The sequence below is a fragment of the Strix aluco genome, chromosome 1 (assembly GCF_031877795.1).
Source record: "Strix aluco isolate bStrAlu1 chromosome 1, bStrAlu1.hap1, whole genome shotgun sequence".
Taxonomy (NCBI): Eukaryota; Metazoa; Chordata; class Aves; order Strigiformes; family Strigidae; genus Strix; species Strix aluco.
The window spans coordinates 12,786,488-12,814,128 of NC_133931.1; the positions used below are offsets into that span (position 1 = coordinate 12,786,488).

Genomic DNA, 27,641 nt, shown 5'->3' on the forward strand with positions numbered 1-27,641 from the left:
TTGATTTAATTTGTCTTTATTTGCAATACAATATAAAATAGATTCTTTTGGTATGAAGATCTTTGAGATCTTATTTTTTACACCATATTTAAAACAAAAGTCACATACTTTGAGTAAAGCCTCTGGACCATCCCAAGCACTGGAGCTGTAGTCGAGTTTCAGGTATTTTATGAACTTCTTTGGTTGTAATCTATTCAGTAAACTTCAGATATGCAGACTTGAACATTTAAGCTCCTAAACTAGTGTTGAAACACCTAGATTAGAGTGGCTTGAGTTCTAAAAAACTACAACATATCTGGAATTCTCACCGTTAACTGTAAGATTTATGGGTATTAACTCTGAGGAACAGGCTACTTCTATTTAGAAACTTTACTTTAGACAACCTAATAACAAAGGGTATCCCTCACTTAGTAACACTGAAGAATATGCAGTGAGAACAAGAAATTTTCATCCATTTTCAACTTCCATACAACTTGCATTATCATCACTTTACATACTAGTATAGACAGTGTATGGCAAAATTCAATACAGTACGCCAAACTAGCTCATCTACTACAGCCCACTGTAGCACTTAATATAACATCTATAGTACTGAAAGTGTAAGCCATCACCTATTGCTTAATTCCTCTACAGTGCTAGATATTGGCTTAATCTCCACATAACAATTCTCACAGTAAATATTTCCTCTGTCACTTCTAGTAGATTGACATCCAATTCCTCTTTAATTTCTTTTGAAGGAAATAAGGCAACTTTAAAAAAAAAAAACTGCTATGGAGAATACGCACGTCCAGTACAAAAGTCACTGTAGTGTAAATGATCAACTTTAGATAGATAATCTAAGTCTGTAATATATGCAGAATACTAAGTTCAGCTGCTGTTGGTAAGATACAAAACCAAAACAGATGTAAGAAAGCAGCACTGAACAAACTGAAGTACTACAGACTTCCAGTTTCTTAGAGCACAAGTCCTACTCTTACACTTTAGGAATGTACACAAAGCAAAGGAAAAAAAAGAATGGAATTTTCACAGTTGTAACTGAAGCCACTGCATTATCCTATCGTGGTATATTTGTCCTTTTCAAACTTCTGTCATGTTTTTTCTTACAGCCATACAGAACAGGATACAAATGTTGCCATTTTTCTCCTTGCTGTTTTCCAGCATCATCTATGCCACATATTCTTGGTCCACTACGTATTGTAGGCTAGTAATGACAGCATGGTTAAGTCTCATTTTTAATTATGACTATTTAAAACAAGGCAGTTCCAGTAAAGAGAGAGTTGGCAGAGTACTTGCGACAGCTGGGTCTTAATATTTTACATCTCTTGTTCTCCTCATGTGCTAAATGGGACAGACTTTTTTTAAGCTGGCAAAAAGCTGTTAATGCCTGATATAGAGAAAGTGAAATCATGCTACATAAAATCATCCCCTACAAATAGAGCCAGAACATGACTAGACGAAACAGTTGACTGTTAATGTTTGTCATAATCAGCAGCTAATAGTTCAAGGAAAACAGATCCAGAAGTCTCTGCCTACACATCCTCTGCTGTTACCTTCCTTTGCTAATGACTGTCACGTGAAAAACCAAGAGCTCTGTTCTTTCAAACACTAATCAACAGTACAGATCTAATTATCTACCTTAAACTCAACTTATGACATCAGGAGTTCTCCCACAGCAATCACCACCAGCTTCAAATAACAATGAGGGACTAACTCCCTATGGGATTAAATCTCAAGACGCTGCTGGTTTTATACAAAGAGCAAGATGAATCCGTTATCATGAAGAACCCCATGAACAGAGCCGACCACTTCAGCCCTTCCATAATTCCACACCTCCATGAAATTCTGCCAGAGATGAAAGTGCACCAAGTGTATCTTCAAAGTGGCCTTAAGTCATAACCAGGCCTCCAAGTCTGCACTAACTCAGCCTCCCTAAGCATCAAATCTCTTTCAATTGTACTGATTTGTCAAGGTCCCAGTGTTAATCTGAACTACAGGATTCAACAATTCTTAATGCCCATATCACCATGATACTTTTTTTTTTTTTAAACAGTTGGTATCACTGAGCTTTCAGAGGAAGAGCCAAATCTCTTACCTTTATACAGAAAGATTTTCAGTAATACAGTACAAAACTAAACAGAATTTATGTCTGAGTAACGAACATAGAAAACTACTATTGTAATTTTGTGGTGACAGCATAGAAATTTAACAATCATCAGAAAGCCTAGAAAGGGTGTGTTTAGTTACAAAAGAAAGATTGTCTCAAGATAAAAAGAGTGCTGACAGCTAAAAAGCTCTCTGTTGCAGCAAGATATGCAGTAATGAGTAACAAGTTCTAGACTGTTTAAGCACTTTCCCAATACTGCAACACAACACATTTTTGTAACACTACTTTTACACGGGTTATGCTGCAGCAGCAGTACACTTCTTAGTGGTTGGCACTAGGAATTAACTGTAATAGAAGAAAGGCATTTAGTGATCAAAGCATGAGAATCCCTATTTGACCTGTTCCTTAGGTGTGGTTGAAAAAAACTGAGGAAGGGGACCATCCATTCCATTCAGATAATACACCTTCTTTGAACATGAGATTCTTGGCAGGAAGTGGAACACCCATATCTGCAGAAATAGGCTGCAGAAGTGAACTTGAAGAACCAGCATCATGGAGCTGATCCAACGTTGCAATACCTTCCTAAAAGCAAAAAGAAGAAAAAACAGTGTCTTAAAACCAAGACAAGCAATGAAGGATTTAACAGGTACAACATGACAGGCTAATCTAATCTGCAAATACACTTAGTGTTTCTGAAGTGTGTTACTATAATCCAATAAATACTAAATCATTATGGGAATAAAAACAGAATAAAGGGAAGCATGAAATAAGCAATCAGCTGCATCTGCGCAAGCATTATTCGGCTTCCAAGAAACCTTCTGGGAAGCCTGAGGCTTAAAATTAAAGGAAAGACCTAGCAAAATGAATGTGAAGTTAAAAATCTTCAGGACAGTTATCATACTGCTATTTATCCCACACTGTGCTAAGAGATATACGTATATTTGGAGGCACTGACTTGACTATATTTTGAGTAGTTTTATTTCCCAGAAGTTTGGTTTTCTCAGCTTAAAAGTCACTTCAGCACCTTCTTCTTTTCTCTCCATGATCATCATCATCATCAAGAAAAGTGTATCTCAGAGAGAACATCAAAGATATTAGGACAAGAGTCACTTGAGACTGTTTGACAGATGTTTTCAAGGCTTCAAATATACTGGGAATCTCCAACATTCTCATGAGGAGGCAGTTTCAGGATCACACCATCCATAACACTACCTGGCTAAGTAACCTGTAAGTTCCTTACCTTACTGAAAAGGCAGAATTTTAGACAAAAGTATCATAGGGCATAAGGAGCTAGGCAGATTCCATGTCACATGTTGACATGCTTTACTAGTGTACAATTCCATGCAGAATTATAGCAGGCTGCAGACCTGGCATTCCTCCTTGCTTGCTACACAAGACCTCTATTCTCTATCTACGTTCTTAAAAAATCCTCCCAGAGTATGCACTTTTACATATTTATACTCATTCAACACCAAGTTCTAGAGTATCTTAGCAGAAGTGCAGAAAGTAACTGGTATGAAATAAATGTTAGTGTATTTAACTTTCTTCCTAAGGGAACACAGTTGACTTGAGATGCAGATAAAATCTCAAAAGATTAGCATATCCATGGTTTGCAGTAAATCTCCCCAACATCTAAGAAGCAACCAAGTAACCAGCAAAGTAAGCTGTGTTACAACAGGAGGAGTGAAGAACAATTTTGCTTGCAAGTCCCATAAACAATGAAACTAATTGCACACAAGACACAATCACAAAAGTATTAAATAAGGCTAGAAAAGGGATAGGGAAGTACTCCCTTTTTGCTACCAGTGGAATTTGAGGTTGAGAGTGCTCAATACAGTTACCATTTAAAGAAAAAGCAAATAAAAACAAACCACATATGCTTCCATGCACCCAAGAACGGCAAGCAGGAGGGCAAAAAGGGATGACAGACTACACCGAATGATTTACATCTGGATTATTGCTCCTTACCTGGAATGAATGAACAAAATTAAGGACCTGAAGAGACAGCTTTCTACTGGAATGTAAGAGTTTTTGAAGGCTGTCAAAAACAAAAGAGAAGATATGTCCAAGGTGCACAAATTTTTACTAGTAACGTACCACCATAGTAACTTGCTCGCAAGTAAGTCTAGGAGTACCTAACATCATGTGACAAAGTTAAAAGCTTTCACACAGAAAGCCTGATAATACTGTTATCACTGCAGTGCTTGACTCATGTGCTCTTGAGTCTAGTCAGCTAAATGCTATTTTCCCCACCATTTACATCACACTAAAGTGAAATTATTGCAATTGAAAAATGCTATTTTAAGTAAGATATTAATATAGTAGACTTTACCATGTCTCATTCTTATCTAGGACAGTCTGGTAACATGACTTTTAAGAAGATTAGTGACACGCTGTTAAAAAGCAGGTCAGCTACTATAATAAAATCCTTAAGCCATGTTTTCAAGCAGCCTTATTTTTGGTCTCCAGAACCATGCCCTAGGAAAAAACAAAAAAACCACCCCACCAAACAGAAGAAACAAACCTCAAAATCCCATTGTTGAAAGACTAATCTTTTCATAAAGAAAAGCTACAGTAAAAAGCCAAAGATACCCTGATCATAAGCCATGACTAAACTTAGCAAATAAGAATAGTAAAAGAAAATTTTCACAAGAGCTAAATGCATTTTACATCAAAGTATTACCAGTAAGTTTCTCCCCCCCACCAACCCCAGAACAGTTAGGTGGAGGAAAGAAAGCCTGTGCTAGGCTGGGAAAGGGAAATGAGTAGGAAGGCACCCGAATTTACTACTTCTCCTCATCTGTTCATAGATAGATTACTAAAGAATTAATTTTTGCCTTGCAAAAACTATAAAAACAGCCTTATTTTAATTTTACCACAACTAAAGACTACTAGATTGTACATTATAGCTGGTATCTATGAGCCAAAAAGCAACCACCTTACACGCTAGAAATAGGTACTCGATAAAACTTAGCTCAGTTCTGCTCTTACAGTCATCGAGTTGTAGGTATTTTTTGCAGAAGCTCTGGACATAATACATACAACCTGTTAAACCTGTAGCTGATAAACTACAGCTCACCTTTCTTTTCTACATAATCCATGAGTGGCAATTTTTCTGCAGACCTTCTGATTCAACTCAGAGCTGAAGAGTGGAATGCCAAAGCATAATTCCAGAGGGACCCATTCCAGTTCTGTTGTGGGTACTACAGAAAAAAAAAAAAAACAAAAAAAAAATCCAAGAGATAACAAAATTTTAAGAAAAGGCAAAGCAAGAATATTGACCTCAGAATCAGTTATCTCAGATCAGGATCCACTGGACAGTTCATACTTTTTAAGACAGTTCATTTACTGAACTGCTCAAATATTTAAGGGAATCTGAATTTTAATGAGGAAGAACAGTTGGCATTGCACTTGTCCCTGACAATAATCAAACAATGTGTTCAAATGCTTAAAAACAAGATATCTCATTGGACTGAAAATGTCTAGTACAAGCTATTTGTCATGTTTTTACCTTCAAGGCTTTGCTTGACTGCAGAATCCATTGAGGTTTCTTCTATTACCATCTCAAATGATTCTGTGCTCCCATTTACATCAGATCCTGACGCTAGTTCAGCCTCTCCTAAAGGTAAAGTAATTCTTACATGAACACATAGATGAACATAAGTGTAGTTACCACCTGATGTAGGGAACACAACACAAGCTTTGCCCAAAGACCATACAGCTGTAAAACTGGAGGACAGGATATGAAAAAAATTAGGGCGTGACTGATTTTAGGCCTGAAGAGTCACTTAGGGATCCTCAACACACGTACAAAAGATTAAGATCTGGCATATAAAAATGACACAATTTACTTTTACTATTTTGAAATTGTTTTTTTCTTCTGCTGACTGTTCTAGCCCAGTGATTTTTCCGTTTGCTATTTCTGAGCTAGTCACAAAGAAGAATCAGGAAGTAAGCCTACTGCCAATAGATTTACACTCAAAATAGGTTCCTATCTGTGTTGAATAGTATTTTGTAGAGTTTCAAATCAAAGAATTCAATCTTTTGTTCACCTTTGCTACAGTGATTGTATGTGAAATTAAGGAAACACAGCCAAAAAAAGACAATTATTGGTAACCAACCTCTTCCATCAGAAGCATCGCTCAGCTTTCTGTTAGCATGATGACTTGAAGGATTCAACATAGTGACATAGCCACAAAAATGCTGCAAGTCTACTTTGTTTCTCAGTATTTTTAAAGCCGTATGAATGCCCATGTTCACGCGAGAGAAGTCTAGTAGAAAACAACACATATTCCAGCTTACTTTACGAGAAGCCTCCTCCATAACCATATAGTTCATCTCTAGGGCAGGCTAAGTTTTTTATCTGGGTTTTTCTCTCTCGTAATGCTCCATCTTAGTGATCACATTGGTAGATTCAGGATAACGTGTAAGTGATCAGAGTCTTCTCACACCAAGCTCTAATTGGTATTTTTATAGTACAGTAAAAGAGCCAAGAAGAAAGAAAAATACAAATAGAAGACAATCTCTCTCTCTCACACACAGACGCATACAGACAGGAGAGATGGCAAGGCTCAACTAGCAATAAGACGTTGAACTCTTTCAGTGCCAGTCTTTTATGGCACATTCAATACATGTTTCACATATCTGAAATTAGAATACAGTATTAGAGGTTAACAAGGAGTTTCAACATTGAGTTGTTCATGCTAGAACTTAGAGATTCTGCCTTCAAGAGTTTTCACCTAGAATCAAGTCAGAAGAAAACAGACATCCCAGAGAGCAAATATAAAAGTAACTCATTTTGAACCTAGTAAAAACTAAATTAGGAAGTTCACTTTAGTTCTAGCTGGCCCAGATTTTTCTAAGTGGTAGTTCAAGTAATTTTAGATTCCGTATCTGGAAATTCATACTTTTATGACAGCTCTCAGTTGGAATGGCTATGGCCTCAACTATGCAAAGCTTGTGTCCTACTCATCAAGGAGTATTTCAGAACATGTTAATTCCTGTCTTTCAAAATCAGTAAAGCTAGGCAGACTTTGAAGGAATAGGAGATTTTGCTAGCAAAGCTCTTCCTGGGGAAAAAAACTCCATAATAGTTCCTAGTGCTACTAATCAAGATAAGTTTGTTCAGTTTTGGTCTCACCTGTCTTACAATTAAGAGATGCTGAATGAAATATATGGAAGATTTATTTATGCAGTTAGTAAGCAAGTAGGCACAAGGAAAGATTCAGAGGTGTTTGTGGAAGTTACTTCTTTACATCTGTGCTAGGAGAGAAGAGAGGCCAGAAAACACATTCTAATTAGGACAGAGAAGACAGAAAGGAGAAGACCGTATCTCTAAGCTCAGAACAGACTTGTCAACCATTTAAATATTCTTTCAATTTTCTCATCTAATTTGACTCATAAGTCCAAGAAAATTTGTATTAAAAGGATTATTGTAACCTTATTGAACAAAGTAATGTGCAAGAAAATTAAATATGGTGGTGTAGTGTAGAGATTACTTTAAAAAAAAAAAAAAGTCAGTTACCTCCCTGCTGCTCAGCTTCATCAAATGGGAAAGGTATGTGCATTGTTTCTCCCATTCCGTGCATGCCATGCCCCTGAACATCAAGAAATTAAATTAGGAACAGAAAAATATACTCATCAGCTCATCTTAGTCCTACTTGTGTTCCCTTTTAAGGAGTACCAGTCAAGTTGACGGAACAGATAAGCAGATCAAGATATTTGTACATTAAAGTTCTTGCTTAGCTGAAATAAGTAATTAAATGAACTATACCACCCTATCCAATAAAATGCATGTGAGCAAACACAAGGAAGCTAAACTTCAGTGGAGTAATTTTTCTCTCCAATTCCTGGTTATAAATGGATTTCCTAATCACTGACTACTTCTGGAGCAAAATGGAGTTTCCACCCCTAAGTACAGAACATTTTTGAACAGTCAAGGCCATCACAAGTGGGCCTTTGAGAATGTGTAATTTTATGTTTGTTACAACAAACATCTATTGGAATGATTAATTCTGAGAGTTCAGTTGAACCAAAGAAACAGAAGAGGAATTTATTTTACTTCTCCCAAATAGACAAACCCACTCTATTTCTACAGTTTGTGATAAAGAGCATGTTTTGCTCATACTTTACTCTAAGAGCTAAATACCAAGTGCTCCAAAAAAGTGCATTTCTTGAAAACAGTTCATTCTCCCTGTCACCTCATACCACTGCTGTCTGAAAAGCTTGGGGGCTCTTCACTTTCTTCCCGTTTCCTATATCCCCAACACTCTCATAAATCCACATCTCATTTTTAGCCATCAAAACTCTATTATGTCTGCCCATAACACAGTTACACATACATAGTGTGCATTCAGTTCAAAATCCACGTCTTAATCACCACTGCTGCAGCACTGGCTACAGAAGTTAAACATACTTTTCAGCTCTTGGCAAAAGTGTAGTTCTACGTTGTTAATCTCTTCTACTGTGTAACAGCTTAAGTCAAAAAATCATGCATGTTTTCATCATTTATACAGAGCACTCTGTACCTGAATTAGAACAGCAGAATGTGTTAAAGCATCATTCAACATTGTGAGCACATTTGAAGTAGGAACTACTCCTGGGTCGTGACCCCAAGACGTTATTAATAAGCGATCATAACCCTGGAAGAGAGAAATTAAGAGTATTTACAGTAGTAATGGAATATCCAAGCACAAATACTGGAGTTAGACATTAGCATATTGTTACAATTAGGAAGTTACCACAGGTAACTACAAGTCTACAGTGTTATACTTTGTACCAAGGATCACTCATGTTCATATTCCTGGTAAAGATAGAAGTCTGCCAACCTCAAAGTTAAGATTCTATTTTGAACAGGAGATCACTCTACAGGAATTGGTGACAGATATGTGGCCATCACAGCAGCCCCCTAGCAAACAGGAGATGAAAATAATCCCACATAAATTTAAAAGCAAAATATAAACTAGATAAACTAACATTGTCAGAGAACAAAGATGTATCAGTCACCAAAATACCTATCCAAGGGGGCAGGACAGGAAGACAAGAACACTAAGAATCAATTTCCTAGTTTCTCAGTTTTCAGGATTGAATTCCCCTGCACCTCCATAAGATTTCTACAAATGTTTTGACAGTTCCCTAAGAAAATGACACGGCAAAACAGTAGCAGGAGAGCAGCATTCACATATGCACACAGAGGAAAAAAAAAGCTCAAATAAGTATGTGTGAGTGCAAAATGTGAGATCATTTAGTACAAGAAAACCTGACCTATCAGCACACTGAGATTCAAGCAGTATTGAAGTTTTCCAAGGCCACCACACTGAATGTTTTTTACTAATAGAAGTGCACAATCCATACATTTAGCGGTAGTTCAAGCTAATGACAGACTAAGGTTTGAATCAAGCTTATCACCAATGGCCTTACAAAATGCCTTCTGCTCTAGAAGCTTTGATTCACTTAACCCTATGTTATCTTAAAGTAAGTTTTAGAAATAGAGGTATCTACAAAATTTTTGAAATTGGAAAGGGAAGGGACATGTGAAAGAGGTTTAAGGAATGGAAAACATATCTATAAATCCTAGAGCCAGAGACGACTGCTGATGTAGTACACTAAAGAATGCACATCCCTCTCTGAATGTCTCCATACTGTTCTAATATATTTAGCTCCTCAAGTATCTACTCAGAATGATGAGATGAAAACAGTAGAGGCCCCTCTGCAACTATACATTTGAACAATATTATTTTACAAATTCTATGGTGAGCAGGAAGACCCAAACACTGCTAAGTGTCTGCAGCATTTCAAACCAAAGTCAAAAGATACAATGATTTTTGGTTCAGGCAAGTTTAGTTTAGAAGTTGCCATGGCCACTTCCACCTAGGTTTGCCTAGTACACAGAATAACAAACAGCACTCCTTTGTGGCACATTTGCCCTTATTAGCATCTCAGAGACAGAACGGGAGAAAGCAGCATCTGAAGTTGTTCAAGCATGAAAGATCACCTGCACTGTTTTTATGGGACTCCTTGCCAAAGCATTGTATAGATACTGAAAAGTTAGGTGGATTCAAGGCTGGAAGCAATTTGGGACAGCAACTGATCACCGCAGATGAGAATTCCAGTCACCACCTCTACATATACAAAATCACATACAGTTCAGGAATTTCCAGACCAGGACATGGGGAGGTCTGGAAGGGTCTTAAGAGGAAGTATTACATATTGTGCTTAGTTTTCCTACTTCCAACCACTGCTAGATACAGGCTACTGGGCTAGGAAGACCTTTTGTCCAACCTTTGTTAAATTAATCTCTCACTTAAACTGCAGGGAGAATTACAGCCTAGAACTTCAAAGTCTCCATCACAGATTTCTACAGTGGACAAACTGGAAGTGATCACCTTAACCATCTTCTAAACCAGGAAAAGTAGATAATAATACTAGAAAAAGCACAAATACTAGGTCTCTATCTTTTGATATAGCTCTTCTACATCTTTGTACACACTCTAGGGATGGGCTTACAAGCTTAAATTCACAATGACTGCAGTACCACATTTTACACTAAAATTGAAAGGCATCAAATACACTGGAGTCACGTTGTGACAGGAAGAGACTCATAAGCAGCATTCCTTTTACGGAACCTAGAAAGAAAATAAACCAAGTTGCTACATAAAACTTGCTTCTAGAAAAGGTACATCATCTACAATGAACTGTGGATCTGAATCCCACTGTTACCCCTAAATAGTGCACAGCATACCTTTGAAATGTTTGGAGAAGGGAGGGAGAATAAACCCAGGCATACACTACCTGAAAAATGTCTGGAAGTTTTCGAAGACGTGTTCCTTTAGAGAGCAACAGAGAAGGTGGTCCTTGTCCAGTTATATGGTAAATATACAGTTTAAACCAAACTGAACTGACTTCTGGTATTGCAGGTCCAATATGCTGAAGAGAGATTATTCAACAAATTAGAAAGAACTTAATAATGCAACTATTATATGTACAGGTATAATTTAAGAATTAACAGTTTAAAAGAAATATAAATCTAGCTTTTCAGCACAGGAGTTCAAATGTATTACTCTGCTGCTGATGATATTCTAGGTACTTCACCCAGTATTGCAACACACTTTACAGAAAGGTGATAGTAAGGTATTTACTATGAATATAAATTCAAGAACAAAATATCTGTTATTGACTCTGCTTGAACAGATAAATTGTTAATAAATCAAACAAACTTATGTTACTAAGTATTCACATTTTTGTTCACTAAACACTTCTGGTTTTAGATGAATTGCAGTACTACTATACATGTCAATAATTAAGTCACTTTAAAGTGACATCTAACATATGTATCCAGAACGAAGCTATTAAGATGATATTATATCACTAGATACTGGGAGGAAAAAAAAAAACCAACAGTTTTCTTTCACCTGTGGTGTACAGCTGCTAATAGGTCGAATTTCATTGGTGAGTGGTGCCATGGAAACCAGCAGGGTATAATTTTTGTTGAGAACTCTGCTGCAGGTAGCTGGATCCAAGCCAAGCAAACTCTCACATCTTAAGAGGTCCAAGGGAAACCCTATGTTGAAAATGTAAGATTCTTAATTATCACTTAAAGAAGGAGCACACAACCCAAAATATGATTTCAGATTTTCCATTCTCCCCTGCTAAATCATGAATACAATATTTTCCACAATTAAGTTTTAAATTATTGGGGTGAATTTTAATAAATCTGTATATAATCTTAGCAATTCCAGGATATAAGAACAGAGATGCCAAGGAAGTTAGGTAAGATTTTTTAAAAAAAAAAAAAAAAATCTAGCCCCAGTAGATGAATACGTTCCCTTTCAGGACTTGAAAAAATGTTTCTTTGAAAGAACTCTAAATAAACAATGACTCCTTTATTATGGTCTTCAGAAGCACACAATCTGAAACCAATCTCTTCCTCAAGTTCAGCTTGTCTTGCCATCACTATGCTTTAATCTGTTGCTTTGGATGTCAAGTCCAAGCCTTGGCAATCAAATCTGTCATTCAACAGGCAAACCCAGTAATGCAGGCTCAAAGGACGATGAAAAAGTGATGTTTTGGCTTCAAAATATTTTTAAACAAGTAGGATACAGACTGCTTTTTTAAATAGCAACTTTATCAGAAAGCTGAGTCCATGGCAGGTAAGTAAATAAACCTAGAAGGATTTCCTCAAAAGTGGTCACAGTACCGTTATTTGGTTGGTCAGGCTGTACAGCTTGTGCCCCTAGGTCTTTATTATGCCGCAAAAACAGTATTGTGTTTCTCAGTGTAAGTGCGTGATCGAAGTATCGCTGTGCTTCCCCTTCACCTGTGCTTTGAACCTAAGCAAGTAACAAAATAAACGCATAAAAGTGGCAGGTTGTTTCGCCAAGCATCAATTACACAAAAGGAAAGATTAACAAATTAGCATCTTAAAGCTTTGTACCTGAGTAAGAACCCTGCAGCTTATATGCAAATCTAATCTACAGCAAGTATGAAACAAAAAGCGAGTCTTGGCCACCACCCTAGTCAAACAGTCAAAAATACACAAAGACAACATCTATAAATCAGAATTACGACTCAGTCTTTAAGTAAAAGGATTTAAGTGTCCAGTCACCCTGACTGCTATAAAATGACACAGCAATTAACAGCAGTCCTCCTATATAACTCTACAGTTGTCCTAGAATTATCTTTAAAGGTGGATAGGTTAAACATTCCACCACATAATGGTCAAATCTTCCTACAAAAGTGATGTGCAGACTTTCAGAAATACTAACACCTTCCACTGAACAAGCCCTAACACAGGTGTGTGAACACACAGACCTGGGCAAATGTAGTTCACAAACACTCTGCTCACCAGACTCAACACATTCATATACATGCATGCTGTGAATAAGAAACATTTTAACTGACCCACTTAAGTTCAGCATTGCTAAATAAGCAGTTTTACACAATGAAAATACAGGGCAGGGGTGTTGGCCCTTTTAACACTTCAAGTGCTGAAAAAGCATTTGGTCAAACATGTAACAGATTACCTTTTCCAGCTCCACCAAGAAGCTGTCAAGACTCTCATCTGACAGTTTCCCAACTTCAAACATAGTGACTGCATGACTTTTCAAGTTCTGGAATAACAAAACTGTCTTAATTCTTTGAGAATGGAATTGGCAAGTAAAAGTTTTATTAAGCAAAAACATTTCTTAACAACAAACAATACAGAAGGTTTTTAAAATAATTAGAGATGTATTACATTGAAGTCAAAGTATTTTAAAGCTCTACATACTTATTCTTGGCATAACACATTGAATAATTTTGACATACTGGTGAAAGATTTCCCATCATTAAAAAGGCAGTGAGAGTAGAATCAAACAGGAAGGCAATACGCTTTGTGTGTCCGCTACACAGATTCAGGCTGCTCACGCTGGCCGTTTCAGCTAATAAAGAACAAAAAGAAAATATATGATCACATTTGTTTTATTTAAAAATAAAATTTTCAAGTTTAAGGCAAATCTATTAAAAAAAATAGTTATTGACATACTGAGCAGAACAGAATTTCCTTATCACTACTAAACTACTGATTGACTTAATTCAGAAGTTGGTACCTTCGCATCAATTGATATTCGTAATACAGATCAACCTCATCTTCAGAAAAAAGCTATTTGGCTAAAGAATTTTAAACCAAGAAGTAGATACCACCTCCCCCACTGTATATTCCATATGAAAAAAGGATCTATACAATATGTGATTTACTTGTTTCTAGACCCCTTTACAGACTATGGCACTCTAGAAATATAAAAATAATTGATCCTAATGTATTAAAATTTACTGTTAGTGCTAACCTGGATCATCTTGACTGTTGGTATCTGTATCTGTGGCTGATGACCCAGCTTCCTGTATAGGACTTCTGTTTTCCCCACTGTCCCATGAAAGCAGCATCTTTTGAGGGTCCAAAGTACTCCTATTAACGTGAATTAAAATCCACATCTATCGGTCACTGTAGCACCAGAGAAGTATCTCTGCCTTCTAGTGCTAGTAGTCCATGCACAGGCATATCCAACACATGCCTTTCAATACTTCTAAGCCCTAAACCAGTCAAGCTTGATGTCCCTCAGAGTCCTGCTTTAGCTTCAACAGAAAAGTTTATTTGGAGGTTTGAAAATACCACATTTTGAAAAAAAAAAAATCTGAAAAAAAAAAATCAAACCACCCATTGTTGAAGAATCCAATGGGAAAAAAAAAAAATCTAATTCACTTTGTTCTCACAGTCTGAATTTGCATTATAGAAAACTCATCATTTTAAATGGCTTAATAGATATTGAACTAAAAGTGCCTGACAATTCTTAATTAATGCAACCTGGCACTCCAATGTGGAGAATGCTTTGTTGATTGGTACTGACATCACTTCCTGAGGATTTGATATACATATACATACATGTGAGAGTGTCAGTGCCAGAACTGCATCGGTACCTGACATCAAGCCAGTAAACTTTATGTACGTACCACTGGCAGCCATTCCAAGGGAAATTGTCTCTGTACTAGCACAGTGACAGCTGTTATTTCTGGCCCCAGGAGTTTATAGCAAATGTACACCTGCCTACTTCAAAAGTGAGCAACAAGGCATTTAAAGGTCAAAAAGCCAGCACTAAGTAACACCAACAAAAGTAGTACACTGAACTTACAGGGTAAATTACCACCTCTTATCCTCAGATTAAAAAGAGTATCAAGTATTCTTGTCATTATACACAATACATAGCCAGGTGATATTTGTTGTTGCAGAAGTCAAAGAAAGCAACCAATAACTTTAGGGTCAGATTTTGGTTCTAAGCTTTCTCTTCAATTAGAAAAATAAGCCTTGAGAAAGAATGAAGACACTTACTTCAGCCTGTTTACCGAAGGAACATTCTTCCATGATGGATGAAGATTATCCAGGTTTATTACTTGGCCTTTTTTATGAGCAAAGCCTAACCGACAATACATGGACACAGCATTCTGAAGAAACACACATACATATAATAAGCAATTGCTATATGAAACCAGGTTGCAAAACAGTGAACTCTGCATATCAAGTTCAATAGATGCATTATACACACATACCTTTACTAAAGATAAATCAATCTCTAGGACATTTGCAAGCTAAAAAAAAAGAAAGAAGAATCAATACAGTATTAACAATGCAGGGTAATTCACCATTTGTGGGCTTCAGCACCTTTTTGTTGGTTTTGTTTATTTTTAAACCCAGCCTGTACTAGTAGAAGCAATTTTGTCTTCATTGAAATGATGAAAAGAGTCTCATAACTGTCCCACTTGAAAGCATGCAGAAGAAATATAAGGTTATCTTCCACTGTGTAATTTCTAAGTTAATCATGTACATCAGAAGACACACAAAGAAGAAAACAAATCCTGGATATATTTAATGGGTATTTTTCAGGTGCTTATTGACCAAGTTTTGAGAATAAGACCTTATGAAAACATATTTCTCATATTAAAAGTATAAATACTTATGCAAAAGTTACATTCCTACTTTAAGCCAACACCCACTGCCAAAGAAAAAAAATTTAATTTTTTAATTTCACACTAGCAAAACAGACTCTGTTCCAGTTCTAGCTCATATAAAATAGTCTACATTAGTCACTCTTATATAAATTCATTCCAATTAATGGAATTGTTTCACTGAATTGAAGGTACTCCTTCAAGCCTGAACCACTATAAAAGTCACATTCAAGACAAAAGAAATGGGTTGGATCTTAAATCTGGCAATACCTCTAAATAAAATCACTCGATATCAATCCATATCTCTGCCTTAAGTATTTTCAGTAGTGTGCTTTGGGCCCTTTCAAGTATTCCTACCTCCCTGACACAGGGTAGTTTTACTTACCTCTGCCACATTAGTGTGTTCATCTATTGAAACAAATATCTTGTACAGGAGTGTTTCAAAGTAATCACCTTGCACTCTGTTCATCACAAAACCTTCAAGTGGTGGCACTAAAAAGAAGAATTACTTGCAAAATTACAATTTGGTAACTTTATTAAACTGAAACCGCATAAAAATGCAAAAATAAATGTACACTTATTTAGTTTTCATGGTACCTGTAATTTTGAGGATTCCCCAGTCACAAAGAACAAAAGCTTAAAGATAGTATACATTCTCCCACTCCTTAAGTAATGGTTGTCAATGTGTTTTCTTACAAAAACTAAAGCCTCGCATCATAGCATCACAGTCTTCAGCTCATGCACTACAGATAATTTCCAGTCATTCAGCCCCTAAAATGATTTTGTAACGTGGATGGAGATTAAATCACAGCTCTGATTGGAGTTGGACACAAAAATCCGACCCCACCCACACACTCCAGAGGCGAGACTCCCAAAGGTATTATCTAAGCAGTAAGTCTCTCATATTTAGAGGACTTTCATTTAACTGATCTCTACTACAGCAATGACAAACACTTCGGCATGACCAGGTTCCAAACAATTTATGTCTTTGCAGATTATAATGAATTCAGAAACCCCCGAGACCTAGTATAGCATAATGAGTTGTTCAAAGGGCAGCCATATGCTGTGCTAGTTTAAGCTCCTACATAGTCCCCAGACACAGCCCATGTGTGGTGACAATGAAGGATGGAACTGATATCTATAAAAAGCTGCACCTGCCTAGAAAATAGGAGTCAAAAACCCACGCCCTTTTGGTAAAGCAACTACATGTCTCTATGCTTTTCTTCCTTTTCATTACAGACTTATAGGAGGGTACTTACAAATTCATGCCATGACTCTTTAAAAGAATCTCATCTTACTTAAGTACATATACAAAATAACCTAAGAATTCAAGTTGAAATAAATCCTATATACAATAAAAATAATGTTTTAATATGGTTGATAACATTTAGTCAGGAAAAAATGTCATAGCTCAAATGTTTTGTTTAAGAAAACTCAGGCCCACAGACAAGCAGCTTCCAAGACAGAGAACTGCAGGATAACTGAAATGAAACCAAGAAAACATGGGTATAATGCCATTAAATATTTACTTACCTGCTATACAACTGTCATCAGATATTGGTACATCAAGGTAAATAAATCCTTTGTTATACAAACCTTTATAAATAAAAGCATATCATTTTAGAAAAAAGCATTTTCCAGAGTACTAATGATACAAAGTAGACTTCCCCATCAGCCAGTTCAGAATTTAAAGTAATTTTTCCTTATAGTCTCCACAGTAGAATATTACTTTTCAATGCAGGGATCAATAAACCACATCTAATATTAAACAGGTGTCACCCTAAACCAGAGTTCTTTACTTGTAGTCTGATACAGTACAATTGGAGCTCTACAAGTACTTTCAGCACAGCACAGTAGAATGACCACAGATTGAAGCAGTTACATCTGACAGATGAGTGCGTCTATACCTAAATGTTAGTTTTCACCATCATCACTGTACTGTCAAGAAGGGTGGTCTGTTTTTTTTTTTTTTTTTTATCCTGAATTAGTTTTGGCAGCTGAGGATGCTGCCAACATTTTGGTTCTCTCCTAACTCAGGTTGAAACTTGCATGCTTCATAACAAGGATACAAACTAAATCACATCAGTTCTGATGGTCCTTGCATGTCCTTCCCTCACATCTTCACAGAAAGTCTTTTTATACAACTACAAAAATAAATTCTGGGGTACTTCAGCACAAGGCATCAGCAAAGCTGCAGCAGATACAGATGGACATTGCATACAATAAATACAATAATATGGTAGATTTTTTAAATGACACTTTCCCCACGTGAGATTGATTTGAATGATAAGCATCTCAACTTGAGTTCTGCAGAGTAGATAAGACAGGGAGAAGTTTTTAAGGAAGGACAAAACATTTCAGCATGGTTATCTTTAGAGTCTAAGGTTTGTAACAGTTATACTCTAACAGTAAAGCATAAAGCTAAATTACACAGTATAAAATAAGCCCAATTTATTGTCAGTGATTCCTTTGATGTTACCCAAGATCTACACCATATTTATTACAGCAGGGTGGAAGTGTACCAACAACCCTCAGGTGAAGTGTTACTAAACACCTGAAGTAGAACTGTCAGGATGTTTCACACACACAGAGCACCCAGCCCAGCTATAGCATGTGTGTATATGTCTATAGTATATCTAGTAAAATTACTACTTAATCAGATCTTAGCTAGATCTTAAATAAAACACCTGCATTAAACCAACAACTAACCTGAATTCATTTATGCTGATACAACTGCTGTTCAGCAGGGGCAGTGACACATAGTCAGCTATGCAAACTGGTGTGTATCAACAAACCAGCTTTAATGGGTCAGGATGACATTACAAGCCACCAACATGCTAAGGTTGCTTTTCACTGTCTCTCCTTCAGATTCAGTTCTTATAGGTGACACATCCTTACTGTACCTGAAATGTATTGATGGCATTGTAGTTTGGACTAAACAGTCCTCTTAACCCATAAAATCCCATGCTACTGGCAGTCCATTACATTAATCATCAGTACATTCTTTTTCTACCCATGAGTTAGGGTAGAAAGGTACATTAGATCCTTCTAAACCTACTAACCTGAGCTGTAACCCTCTCCACAAGCAACATCAGGCCATGTATAGAGAAAGCTCATGAAGTGTTTAAGGAATTCAAATTTTCTTAAGTACTACACTGTTTCAGATCCACTCCAGAGCTTGAATTTCACCTACCTCTTTTTTTTTTTTTTTTTTTTAAACTGTTCTGTTCTGCTTCAGTAACAGGCAGTGGAATTCTGCCTCAACTTCTTCGGAAAACTACAGCATACAGGTTCAATTGCTTGTAGGAAGCCAAGCGTTTACAGACAAGACTTCTCAAGGAGGAGTCTGTCAGTGAATCTGTACTCCCTTGCCTAATATAATTTGTCTATATCCAATACTTGTTACACTGAAATAGGGAGACACACGCACACCGTTTTTCAGTAACGGTTGCAGACTTTTGAGAAACAAGACAGCCTCTTAGATTTAAGCCCTATTTTTACGGTGTTCAAACAGTACAAGAATCACAAACGCTCTCCCTTCTTCAAAAAGCAAGGAATAAAGTTATACCACCCAGGAGTACCAACTCTGACATTTTTAATTTTACTTTCTCTTATCCTGATCTACATCCTCCTCCCCCACAATCTGACACTTTCTAATGAAAGAATTAGTTGAATCAAATAATAACAGAATAACAGCTGCTAATTGCTCACCATTAAACCATTTACATGATCTAGACTGCAGTCTGTACAAGTTCTTGAGTATTTTCCTCCACCTCCTCTTATGCTTCAGCTGTCTACATCCCCTTTTATTCCTAGTTTTCAGACACTACTCTCAGAATTTACTAAGCAAGATCTACAAAGAGAAAAGGAATGTTCATTAAAAACTTACTGTGAACTACATTGAAGTCTAATGAACCAGCAAGCTGAGGACCTGAATCAATTATCTTATCAATAGCAGACTTCTCCGATGTAGTACAAATCTAGTCAAAAGAAATCATGTCAGTCTTTTGTAGAAATGAGTCTATGCAACTTACTTAATACTACTCAAAAAAATCCCAAACATTTCAGCCTCAAATCAGTCATAAGTAACATAAGCGTACAGGAAGTAACCCATGCTCTTAATCAAAATATTTGTTCTGAAGAATTCACTACAGTTCCTGTTAAAGTCTTAAAATTTTTTACTCTTGTCTCCGCACAAAATTATGCATGCTCTAGGAACAGTACTCAACTGCACAGGTATTTGGCAAGTGAAGTCCACAGTATAATAGGTTTGCTCTTTAAACTTCCAAACCGAGTGTTCAGTCACACAACTGGAACCATTCTAGAAAGAGATCCACTACAATATCAAAGTAGCATGCTTCAGGTTAACTACTCTGGGTTCACGGGATATCAGTAAGTAGCCACTGGATAAGATATTCCGAATAGTAGCCAAAAAAAGATTCCAACACAGCTTTTAATATGTTCCAATCTAAACAAAAGACTTACAGAAAAGGAATTAAATCCAGAACAATTGACTAGCTGACGGTAAAAAGAAACTGTGAGAATGGAAGTAGAATGAGGATGAAACATTAAAGTCACCTCACAAGTTTTCATGTGCAAACAATGAAAAAAATAAGGAGACACGAGAAGCAGAAATAATGAAAATATATACCAAACAAAATCCACTAACGTTCAAATTATACTGAAGGTGAAGATTCAGTCAGAACTGAGATGTCAAGGCTTAAATATGAAATTTAAGAAAGCCTATTTTGTTGCTTGTTCCCTACAAAACACATTATCACACACATTAGTTACCACAGATTAGTTGACACAAAACCACCTCAGCACTGTACATAGTGCAGAAAGTTCAAAGGAGGGAGAGGGAAGAATATGTCAACGAACAAAATATCACAATTTCCATTAGTTCCAATCTCTATTTCCATAAGAGAGTTGTTATAAACCTGCAACATAATCTTTCTGTATTCAACACAAAAGGAAGTCCTTGTTTTCAGGGACTACCAGTATACAACCAAAATTAGAGATACAATCCATACTAAAATACCTTGATGTCATCCTCAGTGATGTAGCCAGACTGCACAACCCACCATGCTTCTATAGCAATCTCCACAGGTTTGACAGGTAACAGATCATGAGCAGTTTTCCTTCTGAAAAATTTCTGCAGTGGTACAGTCCATTTGAGATAGTAATAAAGAGCACTTCACATGTGCAGACAGCCATTTACCTTTATATAAACTGATTTTTATAAACATCCATTTGTAAGTACATTATATTCACAGACTGGACACATACAAATACTATCAGCCTTGTCATTTAGTAAAAGTTTCCCTCTTCTCTCAAATCACATGAAAATGGGAAGGAAAAAAAAAAAATTTACATCTGATATTGTTAAGTCTTCCCATAAACCCATACTTTCATCCATATTGTATGCGTTGCTAATTAAAAACAACACTATTCAAACACATTAGGATCAAGTCCAAATTTCAACTATTTATGACATTTTCTAATGTGAACAGGTAAGAGAGCAAAGTATACAAATGGGGTTAAGTAAATTCAGTGATCTTACAAAAAACCCCACAACATTTCAGGAACTTATTTTATTTAGTTTAAAGGATGAAGTACCCCACATTCTCAATAAGCACAGTGCTAAAACATACAGTGAACGTCAGTCCAAGAAAGAAAAACTGGAGGATACAGTTTATTTATAGACCTAAATAGCTTCTCTTCCATTGTATAGTCATTACTTTTTGGTTCACTACCAGCTTCATATTTTGGTAAGCACACTTTTGGTTGAAGGAGCACTGTGAGGCTACTGCATGAGCACTTACAAGTTTCCTGAAGAAAGGAAGGAACTGTTGTGAACTAAAGGGCCTACTTCTATCAACGGTCATTACAGTGTTTTCCACACGTGCTGTTCACATTCAAGGATGCCTGTTCAGACACGTTACCATTGTCTTACAGAAAAAGATACATACTACAAAAATTTACACACAGATGAAGGACTGTCCCAGAATAAATTCTGATCTCAACTGCGCCCATAAAAACATGGAAGAGTTCTTCCAGAGACATTAGTTATCTGATGCCATAGAGTAAATATAGCTCTGAAAATGTAAAATTTTAAAAAACAATAACCTAAAACATAGCACTGATTATATTTTTCTTTAGTAGACTTCGATTTTAAATTAAAAAGCTCTTTATTAACTTCAGGAAACAAAATATAATTAGCAATACACTGTTACACCCAATTGGTCACATTATTAAACTAACCAGGCCCATGAAATGATTCCATTCTTCATTTCCTACAAAATAATATGGGGGGGGAAGGAAGGGTGAAAGAAAGAGAAGGGAAATTAAAGACAAACTTACTTTTGAAGACCTACATTGGTTCATTAGATCTATATACTGATTTCTTCCTATACCAAGGAGTCTTAGACCTGAAAAATAAGTAAGGTTTTGCTTCTCTTAAAACAGGTTTAAGCTGAAGATGCATAAAACATTCTTCAAAGAATCAGACCTACTTCTACAATAATATTTAATTACTCTTTCTTCCCCAAATAAGAGTTATAGGAGCTAATTTCAGTTCTAAGTGAATTTGACAGAGAACCATACGCATCTAAAACCTGAATCCATTCCCGTTCATTTACTCTGTACAAGTAAAAAAAAAAATCCCATAACGCTCAAGTCACAGGGTAGCAGGAAACAATCCAACCCTTCTCTCCTACACTCACATCAACAAGTAATAACTATGCTTCCAATTAACAGGAGTAAACTGGTACCACATTTTGGTCGATAGTTCTTCTTCCCTCTAACCAAGCCCACAGCACACACTGGATTAGAATTCTAAACTAAGAAATAGAGCACAAAAGGCCACATAAGCCTCTAAGGAAAAATTATTAAGATATAGTCGAGTTAAACTGAATCAAAATTTAATTCTATCATCTCTACCCTTCAACCATTAATGAACTATGAACAGATACTAGAAAACTACTCATTAGTTTTAACTCATATTGTGTCTCAGTTTTAACTCCAACTTTCTAGTTTGATACTAGTTTTTATGATAAAATGTTAGTAAAGATGTTTAACTTAATTATACCACAGTCACTGACCTGCAGCTGCTGCTAAAGTAACAGAATTGCTGGGGGGGGGGGAGGGCGGGGCGGACAGGGCAGCAGTGAAACAAAAAGACTGGGAAGCCTTTCCTCTCTTCATACTCCTGAGTAACATCACACTTCCAACAAGCTACGTGGTGGTGCTGAGGAACAAAGTTTTCCCTTATCTGTTTCGCCAGTGTGAACATTACATAGAGGCAAATTAGTACAGTTAACTGACAATATCTTTTAAAAAAAGAAACGAAAAGCAACTCTTTTCAAAAGCTGCAGGCTACTCCTGACTCCATACTATCCTTCAAGAGAACTTTATAAATTCATACCAAAAGGTGAGGAATTAAGTCTTTAGCTATAAATAACTTCTCAGTGGCAGGTTTGATTAACACCCTCGCTATGTCAGCAGTTTACATTTTGCTTTATAAGACTTATGAATAGACCACTGCTCTTACTCTGTTCTCCTCTACCAGGTTCAATGTTTTTGCTTTCCTAACCTCCCCATCCCATACCCACAACAGTCTAATAGAAAGCAGGATAAAACATCTGGCACATCTAGGAGTGTCATAAAATACCAGATTCTCGTCTCTCTCTTTTCTGGTACATCATCCCCAATCCACACTGATGCTAATTCACAGGAGTGTCAACAGCCTTTCAGCGTCTCGCTAAAGCTTTCTGCCCAACACATGCTAAAAAACGCACTAGGAAAGGACCAGCAATTCAGCTTGCTGATGCAGAACAGCCAGTAAGACTTTCCACCTAGAAGTTCAAGCAAACAGGAATGCAGTACAAGCAAGGACAGAAGCTGAACAAGGTTTTGCACATGCCTATCTGTACTCAATCTAGCCCAATTCCAGTGCTGACCATATGGCCAGAAGTTTGTATGGAGAGCATAGGCACCTTAATATCACTATTTAAATGCTCTACACCTTCATTCACACGCTTATGTTCAAGCAAACAGATGCCCTCAAATCTGTTTTCAGAAGGTCCTTATTTCCAACTCATTGGAAGCACTAATGCAACTAAATAATACTTACAGTCAGCAGCAGTGAAGTTGGGTAATGAATCATAGCTTTTTTCACTGTTCATTATATCCTTAAAAAGACAAGAAAACTTACTTGCAACAAGTCATTATTTCAGAGAAGCAGGTTCAAAACTCTACCTGACTTTAAGAACAAAATGAAATTAAAACAAATATATTGAAGTCAGTTACCTTATCAAACCTGCCAATTACTTGATTAAGCATTACACAAAAGTTAAATACATAAAAAATTAAACTTCTACTTAATGTAAGCTTTACAAAGAAAAATACTGATTGAAAGAATAAACAAAATCCTGTACCCACCTTCTCAAAAAAAACATGGAATTGCTAGCCATAACAACAGAGTAAGCTAACAACTGATTTGTTATGTCTGCAATCACTATACACAAAATAAAAAAAGCACTTCTGAAACCAAATAAAAAAAAAGGTTGCCAGAATGCTGACAGAAAACAGAATCATCTTTGTTCTCAAAAAAGGATCTGCTTCAAGCTTTTGAAAAAGCTAATATGGTTGTGTCCTTTTTGAAAAAGAAAAAAAAGAAAATAACCATTCAAATGTGCTGGTTTTTAATAAAACAAAGAGAATTACTATTTTTAATGTAACAGAATGAGGTACTTCTTTTACAGTTTGAAGAGTCACAAATCTCAAACATCAAAAGACTGGCCTCTGAGTGAGTCCCATCCCAGCTCCACATGACAAAGTCCAGCTCTTGAAAGGCTAACGGGGGCAGAAGGGAAAAAACTGCAAGTACAAGTAGTTCTCTAGAAACTTTGGTTACTGTTTCCTTACTTGTTAGCAGACCCTACCCAAAATCAAACTGACACTGCCTCAGATGTAGTACAGGGCCAATACCAACATCTCTAGGACAGAAAACAACATATTCTCACCATCGTTTTGTACTCACCTCCATTATGCCCGTGTAGTAGGAAAATGGTGTTACCCTCAGACCTTTTACCATGATGTCAGACAAATGATAAGGGTACAACATGAGATGATCTCGACTGTATTTTAACAGATCCTCATAATATTTACGTTCATCTTTCTTGACATGCTTAACTACAAGGGGAGGGGAAAAAAAATTACACTGTTTTATGATCAATTTTTTTAAAAGTGTTACAACAAAAGGATTAGAAACAGTATAACGGCAATTGACAGAAAAATAAAAGCAAAGAGGAGTGGTGCAGAACATTCAGCATCCAAGGATTTCTACAAACAAGTACTCTCAGAGTCTTTAAGGATGATATTAGAACAGAGCAGATTTATTTTACAGGTTCAGGAAATGGCCCATTGGGACAAAACTCATGCAGGCTGTAGAAAATTATCTGCTAATTAGTGAAACTATTATCTACTTTGGGAAGACAAATGGATGCAGTCAATGTAAAATAAATTGAAAGTCTGCAAACAAGTCATAGCCAATAGCTAATGTGAGTCAGAGCCACTGTCTGCATCTCATCTAGTGACAGGCTTTATTTTACTAGTCAAATCCTCTCTTAACATCTCATAATTTCTTTAAAAAGGGCAGCATAGCTACAGCAGGAAGTTCCACCTGTCAACTCAGTAACCTCTAAGTGTGGTTCACTAGAAAAGCTGCCAAAGGGACTCAAAAGTCAAGACTTCTCTTGATGTTTTATCATTCAGAAGTATTTATTTTCAGGGGAGGGACCTCTGAATGGGGCTAGTTCTTGCAGTTTTACAGTAAAGACAAGCTTTCACACAGAAGAATTGGGTAGCAATTAGAAGTTACTTAGATTCTTTACTCACCTAAGTTATTCCGGTATCGTAACTGATTGCGGATGCTGTAGAGTACAACCTGCCTTTCATATTCCCTCTGAGAGTTTCCAAGACCCTTTAAAACATAAAAGCCTTTTAGCCAACAACGCACAAAACCCGTTTTAGTTAAACCATTGCAGTGTCTTATAAAGAAACATACGCAGGCAGCTGTCATTACTCTGGGAGTCCCCCAGTTCAATACAGTGATAGTATCTTTAGTCTCTGTACAGGGTCAAAACTAACTTCAGCTAAGTAGGTCTCTCTACATGGGATGCAAATTTAAGCAATAATCTTTAGGGTTTTTTCCCTAGTACCACTCTGGTAAAAAAGGGAGCATCTAATTCTCAAATCAAACGTTTAAACCATCTTTTAGAAGACAGGAAGCAGCAAGCATTTTACCAAGCATTCAGAGTCTTGCAGCCTTGAAAAATTACCCCAAATTATTGTAACATAAACCAAGCACAGTGAATGACATGTGAAGCTTCAACTGCTGCACTTAAGAAGCTTATAATGAAAAAAAAAGAAAAAAGAAACAGCTCAAATAAGGCAATCAAGTGATCTTAGGTCACAAGATTAAGGCATAAGCACAGCACATTACTTGACTATCATGAAGGAAGATGAAAAGTAAACTTTGGCTGATGCTTTAAATGCCTTATTTCAAAAACTGTCCCCTCAAAATTCTTCATATTACTCTTCTACTCCGCATCCTCAACAAGCAATCTGTGTGGGGTTTTTCCCCCCACCTCTCCTGGTTCCTTCATTGATGCTCATATTAAAAAAGATCCTTAGATAAAAAGGTACTTTACCGCATACATGGGATAAACCAGTAAGTTGCAGACATATTGCAGAATCAAGCATTAGAAATTAAACACCTGATATCACAGACGAGGTCCATAATTGATTAAATATCCAAGTATTTGCTCGAAGTACAAAAATATTAAGGAGTAAACAAAACCCTATTACAGAAGTGACATTAAAGTAAATAATGCATTAGATATTGGTATATTTTCTATCCTGAATCACATAGCCTACAGTATGTCGCTGAGCTGGGCAGGTAAGGAGAAATCATCATTCATGTCCCTCTTACAGTTTCTGAAATCTCAAACTCGAGGAATTCAATTACTCAGGGCCTGCAGCCACTACTCATCCTCTTCATCCTTCCTCTGTGCAAGAGCAGGAATTGTTTAACAGCACGTGCTTTCAAGCAGCATGAGACTTTGGAGATGAAAGCCTTCTGTCACAATACCACCCCTCTGCTATCAGGGGCCCATTAAATCCAGCAAATCAAAATTTCATGAGGTTTTCTTTTCCTCGAGCCACTCACTGCAACAGTTCCCTGACTACAGAAACACAGGGCTGCACAAGTCTCGAATGACACCTGTCCTGCTTCAGCTCACCCTGTTCAGGGGTTGCGTGATGGATACCTGCCTCAGCTGATCTGGCGCCTGCACAAGCTGAGAGAGAACCCCTGCATCTCCCTCTGCCCACAGAGACCCCAAACCACCCCTTGCCGCCCTGTCCTCACAGAAGCCCCCCCGAACACACGCGTATATCCCCCACTCCACACAAACAGACCCCACACCACTCTCGCATTCCATTCTCCCCCCATACACACACATTCCCCCCATTCTCCCCACAGAGACCGTACACCTCCCCCATGTCCCCTCCTCTTCACATGCAGACCCCACGACCTCCTCACACCCCCCCCTCCCCACAGAAAGCCCCACACCGGTCCCCATGTCCCCCCTCTCCCCACAGCCACACACCTTCCCCCCCCACGCAGGCACCCCCTGGCCAGGGCCGCCTGCCTTCCCCCGGGACAGGGGGGGCTGAGTCTCCGCGTCTCCCCACACTCCGCCTGGCGCCCTCCCGCTCTCCACTTCCCCGAGCCAGGAGCTCGGCAGCCCGGACCCTGCTCGCCCACCCGCCGGCCGGCACCTGCTTGACGCTGGCCGGCAGCCGGCCCCAGGGGTAATTGTGGCGGATGTGGAACTCCACGTCGATGTTCATGGCGAGCAGGCCCAGCCGCGCCGCACGGCCCCGTCGCCGGGAGGCGCTCCAGCCCAGGGGCCGCCCCGCCTTCTGCCCGCCGCCACCTCCCGCCCGCTGCCGCTTCCGCGTTACACCCCCGGAAGCGCCGAGACGTCAGTTCCGG

The 27,641-nt window shown here is 37.5% G+C and overlaps 1 protein-coding gene across 4 annotated transcripts; it reads right to left on the reverse strand.

Moving 5' to 3' along the window:
• Window positions 1-27,593, reverse strand: FAM91A1 (family with sequence similarity 91 member A1). Of its 4 annotated transcripts, XR_012625789.1 has the most exons (25): window positions 27,425-27,593; window positions 25,478-25,562; window positions 24,621-24,772; window positions 23,712-23,769; window positions 21,941-22,008; window positions 20,619-20,732; window positions 19,467-19,557; window positions 17,111-17,173; window positions 15,963-16,069; window positions 15,182-15,220; window positions 14,964-15,076; window positions 13,927-14,045; window positions 13,409-13,521; window positions 13,126-13,212; window positions 12,300-12,432; window positions 11,515-11,663; window positions 10,895-11,029; window positions 8,632-8,745; window positions 7,629-7,701; window positions 6,226-6,375; window positions 5,616-5,723; window positions 5,184-5,307; window positions 4,073-4,142; window positions 3,060-3,176; window positions 2,567-2,686 (listed from the first exon to the last, which is right to left on the reverse strand). XR_012625789.1 is itself a non-coding variant. In XM_074845436.1 (24 exons), exons 1-24 carry the CDS (start codon window positions 27,494-27,496, stop codon window positions 2,510-2,512), a joined length of 2,514 nt encoding a protein of 837 aa, XP_074701537.1. In that variant the 5' UTR covers window positions 27,497-27,593; the 3' UTR covers window positions 1-2,509. The 4 variants fall into 4 exon arrangements, 3 of the variants coding, with proteins under 3 accessions (XP_074701537.1, XP_074701763.1, XP_074701621.1); XM_074845436.1 differs by lacking the exon at window positions 3,060-3,176 and having other exon boundaries at window positions 1-2,686; XM_074845662.1 differs by lacking the exons at window positions 3,060-3,176; window positions 27,425-27,593 and adding an exon at window positions 27,253-27,355 and having other exon boundaries at window positions 1-2,686.
• Window positions 27,594-27,641: the final 48 nt, after the last annotated feature.